Genomic DNA, 12,286 nt, shown 5'->3' with positions numbered 1-12,286 from the left:
TAAAGAATCAATGTCATCATCATAATGTTTGTAAACCAAAATTTTCTTGCACAGGGATGAACTATTCCTGAAATACAATGTATTTGACAAGAATGTTGGCCCATAAACCTGCAATGCAACTGCCCATTGCTAATCTGTCGTCATTTTTGTGAAGAGAATTATATAAAGAAATTATTATGAGAAGTAAGAACTCTAAGTAACCTAATTATTCCTTTCATACTTTGCAGTAAACTTAACCGGCATTACATTAAATGCCTAGGCAGAGTCTTAAATAAGATGCATTTCATACCCTTTGTAAAGCTTTTTGGTTTCTTTATACTGCTTAGGCATTCTGTAAAATATCAGATTTCACAGTTTGCCAGTAGCAACCATGTTGAACCAGTCATGGAAGGAACAGAGAAAGAAAGAAAGAAAGAAAGAAAGTGTAAACATGAAATTAGAAATTCTTTTTAGAAGCAACGAAGTGCTGCCGTTGGGTTTGGGTAGATACATGCCATTATTTTTTTCCATTTTCTAGCATAGTATACTAATTACTTTGTTTCACAGTGTGGGGAGAAGAAATGGCTTGAATATATTTAGAACTGAAGTGCAATGTTATAGTTTGAAATATGATCTTAATTATTTATACTTTTTGAAACTGTTCTGTTTGCATAAGTAGTTAAATTGCTGTATGTTCAGGGAAGATGGTATACTGCTGTAAAAATCATTGTCACAAGCTAGCTTCCATGATACTATTTGCAGTATGTGTTATGACCTGGGATAGCATCTAATCTGTGACTTAATTTCCTAATTGGAACAAATTCTGGCAGAATCACTTCAGCCATCTCAATTTTCTTGACCTCCAGCTGTGGTATGGAAACATTTTCAAATAAATATATTGTTTGTGCAGCTCCGGGACCTGGAGCAATACCCCCTCCACCACAGCCAGCTGTCATCCCAACCTCTGAAGAAGTCAACAGCATACCTGGGTGAGTCATCAGACTCTTCTTTTTGAAAATTTTCATCGAATTTAGGTAAAGGATAAACATCCATGTGAAATAGTTTACAAGTTTCTTAATATTTTCTCCACAGCGCCCAGTCTGGGCCAACCAGTCTTCCATCATCTCAGATAGGGCCCAAAAAGGAGCCTCCACCTCCTCCTCCACCTAGACCTTATCGTACGCATGCAAGGAGTTCATCTTTGGACCTCAACAGGCTGGGTATGATATCTGTATTGATAATCACTAATTCTTTCCTACGGTCTTCTATGGAATTACCATCTCTAATGTATTTAACTTTTCGTGCTGTTGGTATCATTATAAATACTTTATTCATTTAATTGCTGGAATGTTGTGTTAATTAATAAGGCTATAAAACTATCATTATTTGTTGATGAATGAGTTTTGTAGAGCTGAGGTGATTATTCAGTTTGTTTCCAAGTTTGGAAGTAACAGATAAGGTGTAAAATAAATCTTCTTGTGGTGCACAAAGCACTACTGTTTCACAAACTATTGAAATGAGTAGTGACCCTTCATATGTTGCATTTATTTATGCTTCATGCATGTTGTGCATCTGTTACTATGGTTACAATTAGACCTCCAGAGCTTCTAACCCATTTAATATTACACTCAACAGTTTATAGGTATTTATTGAAAATTAATTGTTGATCAGGTGGAATTTTTAGGCCCTCCTTGTTACAGCCATTTTTAAAGTATTTTTCCAACAGTTACACTGTCTTCATTCTTAACCTTTCCTCTCGTCTCCCCCCCCCCCCCTTTTTTATGAAACATAAAACAAGCTTGAACATTCTTAAGATTTCATGTATAAATGTTAATATTTACAAATGTTAACACATTTTATATATGTAGAAAATACATGGGAGCACTGTAAAAGGATATCAGATGCCAGTACTGGTAATACATGAGAAACATTTTATCATACTCAGTAGAAGTCGATATATAAACCTGGCATACTGTTAAAACTTCTCACAAATGTGCATTGTGGCATTTAGTGTGTTAAAAGATGAGAAATTTGATCTCTGCTGTTTTCAGAGCATGTTTTGGTGATGTACGAATGCACCTGCTCTTCTTCTCCTCCGCACAACCCAACACAATTACCATCACTTGTTCCCCCCCCCCCCCCCCTTCCCCCTCCCCCCTCTCTCTTTCTTTCTGTCTCTCTTTCTCGCTCTCTGCCATTTGACCTCTGGTTCCTTTTCCTGGATTCTTTGTTATATTCTACTGTTGTTTAACAGTGATAGGAATCCTAAATAGTGTGTGTATTTGTTGTAAGGCGTCAATTTGCCTCCTGTATGATCCATGAATGTTTGTCTTCTCCAGAAGAAATTAAATTCTGGGTTGAATGAATGATTTTTCATAATAATTGAGAATTACGAGATTGAATAGTAATAACTTAGTGCCCACTGTTGTATGCAGAATGTCCCAGTAAAAACAGTCAATATTCAATTATATGACACGAACAATCATTTGAAGCTAACTACTCCAGTACACGTGGGCTCTTAAAATGCATTCATTAAGAGCTCTGAGCACTTGCTTTGTTGCTGTGTAACATGTCTTCTACTGAAAAGTGCTCATTCCTCTTAAGATATGTATTTTAGAGCCCGTGTTTACTAGACTTTTTGCTCCAAATGATCGTTCCTGCCATATCCCTGAATATTGAACGTTCCTCCTTGGACGCCCTGTATAATTGTCCAATAAATAAATTTAGTTGAGTGTAGATCTGGTTAAAGAAATATTTAGATGTGATTTAAGTATTTACCTTTGTTTCAGGTAAATCTGGCGGCCTGTTAGGTATTCCTCCAGTTGTACCTCCTCGTGTATCCCCAAGCACGGTAATTAATATTATATTGATTTCTTAAATTAATAGATTGAATTTATCAATGTCTTTAGTCATTAATTAGTCATGATTTGTTTTATTTATTTTTGAAAAAGAGAATGGTCTGACTTATCGCTGGCACCCTCCCTGTGAGTCCCACATTCTCAACTTATAGTCCACACACTACATTCGCAGTGCCCCTGCCATTATACCCATTACTCACCCAGACAATCCACAGAGTCCCGTAATAGTTCAACAGATGCCATCTTCATATATTTTAGAATTCTTTGGTCTGAGGACAAGTAATGGCACGCAAGGAAATGGTTTGAGAATTCTGAACTGATGCTTCCTCCCTGGAGACACCACTTTATATATATACCTTCAGTGCTGAGGAGGAGGGCTTGCATGTTTCAATGATGCTGAGGTGTGTGACGATGGTAGCTTAGCCACCTAGCATTAGCTGTAGCTGTAGCAGGGTTTATAAGACCTGGGACAACTGGGAGATCGTGGAAAAACCTGGGATTTTTTTCATCTGGGAGAAAACCAGGAAAAATCTAGGAATTTTTTAAGATTCCGGGAATTTATTTTAGTTTTCAGTTAAATTTTTGTAATTTTGACTGGTAAGAAACAATACTCTAACAAAGGATATTACTGTATCCGGCTACTGCAGAATAATAATGGTTCAACAAACCTGAACGAGAGAAAAAATATAAATAAATAAAAATAAAACTTAAGTTGCCAAGGTAATGCGCCATATACAACAACCAAACACAGTGCTCATATAAGCGTCTGCTAACGGCAAAATGTGTCAAAGGCTTTAGGAAGACTATTCAGTGCTTCATAACAACAAATTGCCTGCGATGAGTGTGACATCACAACTGCTTACATTAGATTCGTTTGAGCAGCTGTGAGCAGGCTCATGCGCATGCGCAGTTGACTTACGCATGTGTAGTACCTTCTCCTTCTTCTGTGTACAAAACTGTGGCTTTTAGCTGTATGAGCAGTAGCAGCAAGGTGCTACCCGGAAAAATTTTACTGCCATGCGCAAGCTGCTAGATTCACTAGGGGCCAACCGGGGTATCTGCCCCAGGCGGAATTTCAGGGGGGAAGGGGGTGCCAAATTAATATTCTTGAGGAAAAAAACCTTGTATCGCAAAACACCTAGTATCCAGTGCACTTTGGTCTATCGATTATTCATTTTATTTTGAAACACATCCCTGTTGGTTTTTGAACATATTCTAGGTATATTTCTGAATGAATAAGCTGATTTTTGAATGCGTGCATAGTGTATGTCGTGTCTCTGCCAGGGGAATCTCGATCACATCTAGAAATAAACTTTCATGTGGACAGAAGCAGATGGGGCTATACGAGTTGAGCGGAATAAAGCCAAACGAGAGAATGCCGATCACTGCCTGAATGTGTGGTTGATTGGGTTTGTGAATGATCAACGTTGTTATAATTACCAGCAAAATCCATAGATTCAGACTACCAGAGTGGAAATAAACAACTAACAGGAATAACAGATTACGTATTATCTTCTCGGTGTATCCAAGAAAATGAAATTTTGACAGTAAATTTTTGACCAGACCATTACACTAGCAAGGGCCAGTTGTACAGTCCCCGGTAGCAGCCACCTAAGTTTTATTCTGGGAGTAGCACAGAAAATGCGTTGTATGAACACATAATAACGCCTAACCGGAGAACAACCGCGGGATAACGAAACCTGTGATTGTGACGGGGGAGTGAAGTTAACCAGGGAATAAGTTTTGACACTGGCAGGAATAGTTACATAATTAGTGATGACAAGATCGTTTTTTAAAAGAGGAAGGAGAAGAAATGGGGTCATCACACAAATTATGGAAAAATATGACGATTCCAAATTATATAAAAAGTTGTACTACTACTTTCCAAATTATATAAAAAGTAGTACTACTACTTTTCGATCTCTTGTTTGAGAAGCCTTAGGTGAACCAGTTGTGGCTGAGGTGCACAACACCCTTAAATTTTGTAAAGTTGTGATTACCTGCTCTAGTATAATGGAGATGGACCCTGAGGAATTATATGAAGAATGAAAAAACATGGACATCAAAGCAGCACAGTATTATATAAGGTGATTAAGCAGAACATTGGAGAAGCTTGCAACATTTATTCTAACTTTCAACACTCCATACTTACCTGAACATACTTGCAGGCTATATCCATCTTAAAGTTCAACCATTTATTCCCAACCCAGTGTGTGGTGTTTCAAATATCGAAAATTTGGTTGTACCACTGTGGCGCGTAACAGGAGGGTTACATGTGGAAATTGTGGAGCCTAAGCTCACAAATCCGGCAACTTCTATATACTTCCTCTGAAATGTATAAACTGCTCCAGGAATCACCCGGCATGGAGGAGGAAGTGCAGGGTTTGTAATGAGGAAAGAAAAGTTCAGAAGCTGAACAAGATGCATATGCTTTGGTAAAGTTAAAAAAGCTGTCAACGCAATGCAGCCTCTGGTGTTTTCTACTTCTTTTGGACTGGCCCTTAAGAAGCCAGTTGCCAAGTGTGATGCCTCCACACAAACCCAGACCATGAATTCAATATGAGTACATGCACTTGTAATTTTGCCTGTGGGGATTGTTGGGGGGAGAGGAAGCTACACATGACCCTGATACCATTTAGAAACCGTCAACAATGGACAGTGGACTTGGAACCTTGCCCACATACCACTGCACACCATCAGAGGCCAACTAAGCCACCACTCTACCAATGCAGCCAACTTCTCCCATGAAGTAAAGAATGTTACACAAAAAGTCATTAGAAGTAAAAATAGTGGCTGCTAAATCTCAGATTAGTGAGCAGTGTCCCTTTGTGGTCTAGGATATATAACCCTGATGACAGAAAATCAGGCAGATCGCGATACCTAGCTGTAGCAGTCCCAGCACACAACTTACCCTGTGCAGCACTCATAATACTGTTAGTTATTGTAAAATTATTGGCACACTCACTGACAGCTTCGAATACAGGAATGGATCAACTGTTGACAAATGATAAATGACAAATGATTTGGCATTACTGATTATGTGTCTTTGACAGTGTGGAACAAGAGAGAGAGAGAGAGCAAGTTACATCACATACTCAAAGAGAGGAAAGTGGACATTGCATTAATAACAGAAACTAAGAAAAAACTAAAAGGAACAAAAGATTTGGCAGACTACTGGTTGGATTACAGTGGTGTTCCCCAAAGAAAAAGAGCTAGTGCTGGAGTAGCAATTTAGTCTACGATAAATGGTGAGGAAAGATTTTTGAATACAGCTCCATAAATGAAAGAATAATGACAGTCAGATTTCAAATTCCAGGAGGCCATATAACTCTTATCGATGTGTACAGCCCAGAGAAGGGAAAGGAGGATGATATTGACACTTTTTTTGATGATATTCAGAAAAAAGTGGACAAAACTAACAAGACAGGACATGTTATCATCAAGAGTGATTTTAATGCGAGAGTATAGTTGGACTATTTGGAGAAAAGATTTTTAATAATAATTAATAGGAACTAGGCCAGTTTAATAACTTTTTTACTTACACATTTTACGGAAATAAATAATGGAAAGTCCAGGTTGGAATATCAGCAATATTATGAAAGGATAGATTGTTACTCACTGTAAAGAAGACACATTGAGATGCAGATAGGCTTGATGAAAAGCCTGTTACATATAAGCTTTCAGCCATGGCCTTCAGAAAGGGAAACACATTCAGACCTCAGCCTACAGTAACCTATTGTCTCCACATCCTCCGTAACTGTTTCTGCTCCCTCTGTCCTCTGTCCTTTTGCCTTCTCACAGTTCACCCATCCTCCCCCCCCCCCCCCCCCCCCCGCCCCCCAGCTTCATTGCGTGCTCTTCCCTCTGCTCGTCTTCTTTCCACTTCGTGCTCACCCCCTCCCCCTCCCATGACCCCCCCCCCCCCCCCCGAGCCTCCTGAAGTGCCTGGCAGCCCTGTCCTGCTACCTGTAGTCCCTTCATGCTTCACCAGGCAACACCAGTTCCTCTTCCTCCAACCTCCCCCCCATCTGCCCTGCTATCCCCAACCCCCTTTCACTACCCCACTCCAGATTGTTTCTCCCATTCGACATGTTTCTGTTGTGTCATTTTTATGGTGAGTAACATTTTACAGAAAGAAAGACATTCACAAGTTTACATAGAGTGCATGAGGATAAGGTCTGTGATTGATTCCTTACTAATTACTTATAGAATGAAGAATCCTATGCAAAATGTGTGTGTTTATATGTGTATGAAGAACAGAAAATCTACTGGAGTAGATCAAATAAATGCAGGACTAATTAAATATGGAGAGCTATCCCTAGGTAAAAGACTTTTACAATTAATAAATGCATGTTGGATGAATTGCAAGATCTCGACCCTTGGTACTCTCCCAATTCAAGAAAAGCAAATGTAATGACTGTAAAAACTATCATGGCCTCTGTCTTCTAAACACACTACAAACTATTTTCAAAGATAATCAATAGCTTCATGAAGAATATCATAGAAGCTGTTATTTCTGGAGAACAAAATGAGCCTAGATCAGATCGTTCATGCACAAACAATGTGTTTGTAATTAAAAACATTGTAGGTAAATACAGAGAACTTAATATAGAAACCCGTATGACCTTTATTGACCCTGAGAAGGCTTTTGGCCTTGTAAGTCTTGTTAACTTATATGTAAGGTCATGTCTGCCTGTGGATATCCTTATCACCTAATAGAGGTAGCGAAAAGTCCTTACAGCAATCCATGCATTGCAATGAACACGGGTAGGAAACAATTAGAAGAAATAATTATTAACCAAGATATAAAATAAGGGTGTGGTCTATCACCTTCCCTTTTTAATATGTACATTGAATTCATTCTTCATAAATGAAAATTTAAAGTGAACAAAGGAATTAAGATAACAAATGAGGAATACCCAAATTCTGTTTGCAGATGATATCATTATTGTTCAAAAGAATGAATATGAGCCCCAGACATCAGTATACCACTTGGAGGAAATATACAGTAAATACAACTTAAATTTTTTAGTAATAAAATAAAAATAACAGCATTCAGAGGAAAATACATCAGACCAAAAATTGTTTTGTAGGATTCAGTTTTAGGGCAAGTATCTCAAATCTCATATTTAGGTTGTATTATAGGTTTTAATTTTGACTCTGATATTGAAAGTAAAATACATAAACCCCCGGCTGTATGTGGTACCATTAGCAGCACATTGGGACATAAAGTACAAAAACGGACCATTATGAAATTCTATAAAGTGATGGCGGTTCTTGCGTCATTCTATGGAAGTAAAAGCAGGGTTAACAAAATAATAATAATAATAATAATAATAATAATAATAATAAAAAATCAAACACCAGAGATGTGGTTTCAGAGGGAGACAAAAGGGCTGCACAAAATGAGAATATTGGAACAGAGTGAAATATTTTAAAAATGAATGAAAAATTTCAAAAATTTCATGAAGACTGGAGACAACACCGTATGAGAATATCCTGTTACTGAACGCCCTAGAAGATCCTAAACGAAGACTCAGATGGGAAAAGAAGTATTGGAAGATCTTGAAAAAATGGAAATGATTTTATTTATGAGTTCAGACCAGGCAGATGATGATGATGATGATGATGATGATGGTCTGCGTGTAGGAACCAGACAGCTGGTTGGCCGGCCGCGGTGGTCTCGCGGTTCTAGGCGCGCAGTCCGGAACCGCGCGACTGCTACGGTCGCAGGTTCGAATCCTGCCTCGGGCATGGGTGTGTGTGATGTCCTTAGGTTAGTTAGGTTTAAGTAGTTCTAAGTTCTAGGGGACTGATGACCACAGCTGTTAAGTCCCATAGTGCTCAGAGCCATTTGAACCAGACAGCTGGTTGGTTGGTTGATTTGGGGAAGAGGACCAAACAGCAAGGTCATTGGTCCCATTGGATTAGGAAAGGATTGGGGAGGAAGTCAGCTGTGTCCTTTTAAAGGAAACATTTGCCTGAAGCGATTTAGGGAAATAACAGAAAACCTAAATCAGGTAGGCCGGACGTGGAGTTAAACCGTTGTCCTCCCGAATGCGAGTCCAGTTTGCTAACAACTGCACCACCTCGCTTGGTGAACCAGAGAACTGGGCACTTTCTAATGTTCCCCCTGACCTCTCGAGTAGATCACCACCGCCAAGGAAGGATGACAAGGGCAACAGTTGCTAATCAGTGGTACCCATAGGAACTTCTGCGTTGCAGTGGAATTTAAATGGATACCACTCACATTTTGAAGAACTACAAACTACAGCTCCTGGGCCAGGAGAGACCATTCTTCAGCTGCTTCCAAAAACCTCTTTTAAAGCCACCGATACACCTGAGTTAAAGGACTACCATTCCTACAGGAAGGATGATTGTACTGTAAACAGGACTAAGAATGGGGTGACTGTTTACGTCAATGACAGATGCCATTCCTTTCGTGCCTCTGTGACCATACAGGCAGTTGCAGTGCAAGTTCTCACACCACTTAAGATCACAGTGTGTTCTTTGTATTTCCAGCTCACAATCTGTTGGATCTGAATGCACTGATGTAGTTCTTCCAGGCACTCCCCTGCACATTCGTCCTAGTGGGGGACTTCAGTGTACACAGTTTGCTTTGTTACCATTTGTTCCAGGCATTGAATTATCAAGCTGTTTGTCCATTTAGAGTGTATCTGCCTTTTGAATTCTACTCAATGACACACTTTTCTACAGCTACAGAGTCATCTTTAGCCATTGACCTTTGTTTTTGCTCCCCGGCTATTGCAGACTCAATTCAGAAGGAAGTGGTCACAGATTACATTCCAGTGAGTACTTTATGGTGTGGATCCACCTCTTGGTTTCGATGGTGTTTGACAGATGATAAAGATCACGGGTTAAAAGGGTAAACTCGATGTGATAGTCAGCAAGTGTCTTTGAACAACAGGAATGTGTCCAGGAGATGGTGGACCATGTCATCAGTGTGATCCAATGAGTTGCTGCAGATTCCATTCGCAAGTCTAGTAACTATCTCAGATGATGGACTGTCCCTTAGTGGAATGAAGACTGTTGCTCGGTAGTCAAAGCCAGGCGCACCACATTGCAGAATTCAAACATGGTCCAACTACATAAACCTCCATCCCTGGTTGGAATTCAGAACTTCCATTAATCAATTCACTTCCACTTTTCCTCCAGCAAGATGATCCACAACTCTGCCACTTTCGGCTCGGCATATTTTGGTACCATGTGTTTTACATATTGACATCAGGGCAACCCTCAGTTTGACTGTAGATTTGCTCACCTTCCTCACCAATACTGACATCAGTGTTGCACAGCTTTCAAAATTTTGTTGACCGTTGGGTCTCATCCATGAAGTGCTGAGAAGGGGAGGTGGACTTTATACTATTATACACTACTGGCCATTAAAGTTGCTACACCAAGAAGAAATGCAGATGATAAATGGGTATTCATTGGACAGATATATTATACTAGAACTGACATGTGATTACATTTTCACGCAATTTGGGTGCATAGATCCTGAGAAATCAGTACACAGAGCAACTACCTCTTGGCGTAATAATGGCCTTGATATGCCTGGGCATTGAGTCAAACAGAGCTTGGATGGCGTGTACAGGTACAGCTGCACATGCAGCATCAACACAATACCACAGTTCATCAAGAGTAGTGACTGGCATATTGTGATGAGCCAGTTGCTCGGCCATCATTGACCAGACTTTTCAATTGGTGAGAGATCTGGAGAATATGCTGGACAGGGCAGCAGTCGAACATTTTCTGTATCCAGAAACGCCCGTACAGGACCTGCAACATGCGGTCGTGCATTATCCTGCTGAAATGTAGGGTTTCGCAGGGATCAGATGAAGGGTAGGGCCACGGGTTGTAACATTTGAAGTGTAACGTCCACTGTTCAAAGTGCCGTCAATGCGAACAAGAAGTGACTGATATGTGTAACCAGTGGCACCCCGTATCATCACTCCAGGTGATACGCTAGTATGGCGATGACGACGAATACACGCTTCCAATGTGCATTCACCGCGATGTCGCCGAACATGGATGCGATCATCATGATGCTGTAAACAGCACCTGGATTCATCTGAAAAAAATGACGTTTTGCCGTTCGTGCACCCAGGTTCGTTGTTGAGTACACCATCGCAGGCACTCCTGTCTGTGATGCAGCGTCAAGGGTAACCGCAGCCATGGCGTCTGAGCTGATAGTCCATGCTGCTGAAAACTTCATCAAACTGTTCGTGCAGATGCTTGTCGTTTTGCAAACGTCCCCATCTGTTGACTCAGGGATCGAGACGTGGCTGCACGATCTGTTACAGTCATGCGGATAAGATGCCTGTCATCTCGACTGCTACTGATACGAGGCTGTTGTGATCCAGCACGGCGTTCCGTATTACTTTCCTGAACCCACCGATTCCATATTCTGCTAACAATCATTGGATCTCGACCAACGCGAACAGCAATGTCACGATACGATAAACCACAATCCGACCTTTATCAAAGTTGGAAACGTGATGGTATGCATTCTCCTCCTTACACGAGGCATCACAACAACGTTTCACCAGGCAACGCCGGTCAACTGCTGTTTGTGTATGAGAAATCGTTTGGAAACTTTCCCCACGTCGGCACGTTGTAGCTGTCGCCACTGGCGCCAACCTTGTGTGAATGCTCTGAAAAGCTAATCATTTGCATATCACAGCATCTTCCTTTCGGTTAAATTTCTTGTCTGTAGCACGTCATCTTCATGGTGTAGCAATTTTAATGGCCAGTAGTGTAAACAGCAGCTCCACCTGTGGAGAGAGGCTTCACACCTCCCACCCATGAGAATGGCTTGCTGATTCTTCATAAGAGTGCTGCTGATCATGCTGTTCAGTGCCCCACATCCAAAATAATAATAACCTGAACTGGTGCCAGATGAATTTTACAGTTCCTCAATTAGAAATTGTCATCATTCTTCTTATGGACTGTATCTTGACTCAGGCCTCACATAAATAGATAATTGTCATCCTGTAAGATGCTGTGTGTGGTGCAGAGTGCATCAGCCAATAAGAATACAAGTGATCAGCAATAATTTTAGTGTTTGCTTTAGCTGTCAGAGGACATTTTCCAACCTTCAGAGTTTTCCAGGGGACCTAAGTGAAGGTAACTCATAGCTTATTTCTGCCACCACCTCACTGTGTATGTACTGTGGTACATGTGTTGAGTTGGGGATCTTCTGATAGGTTATATTATCAGGCAAAACTATTAACAGGATGTAAATGTTAATTTGAGTCATATGATGGCGGAATTCATTTCATTTTTTCCATGGTCCAGGAATGGTAACCCTGTATTAATTGTTGTTACTGACACTCCCATTTTGTGAACCGTGCCACGAAAACAGGATATCCGCTTCAGACTCATATTTCTAGCAATTTGTAGTGAATGGTGCACGCTGAAGTATATGT

The 12,286-nt window shown here is 40.4% G+C and overlaps 1 protein-coding gene across 3 annotated transcripts in view; it reads left to right on the top strand.

Moving 5' to 3' along the window:
* LOC126162223 (ralBP1-associated Eps domain-containing protein 2) overlaps window positions 1-12,286 on the top strand; it is a 116,079-nt gene that overhangs the window by 68,589 nt on the left and 35,204 nt on the right. For 2 of the 3 annotated variants that reach the window (XM_049918580.1, XM_049918582.1), the window contains 3 exons: window positions 890-968; window positions 1,072-1,199; window positions 2,769-2,830. In XM_049918580.1, coding sequence (XP_049774537.1) covers window positions 890-968; window positions 1,072-1,199; window positions 2,769-2,830 — 269 coding nt within the window. The remainder of the gene's footprint in view (window positions 1-889; window positions 969-1,071; window positions 1,200-2,768; window positions 2,831-12,286) is intronic. The other variant, XM_049918581.1, reaches the window with a different exon arrangement.

Source organism: Schistocerca cancellata, chromosome 2 (assembly GCF_023864275.1).
Source record: "Schistocerca cancellata isolate TAMUIC-IGC-003103 chromosome 2, iqSchCanc2.1, whole genome shotgun sequence".
Classification (NCBI taxonomy): domain Eukaryota; kingdom Metazoa; phylum Arthropoda; class Insecta; order Orthoptera; family Acrididae; genus Schistocerca; species Schistocerca cancellata.
This window is presented reverse-complemented; position numbering and strand designations above follow the sequence as displayed.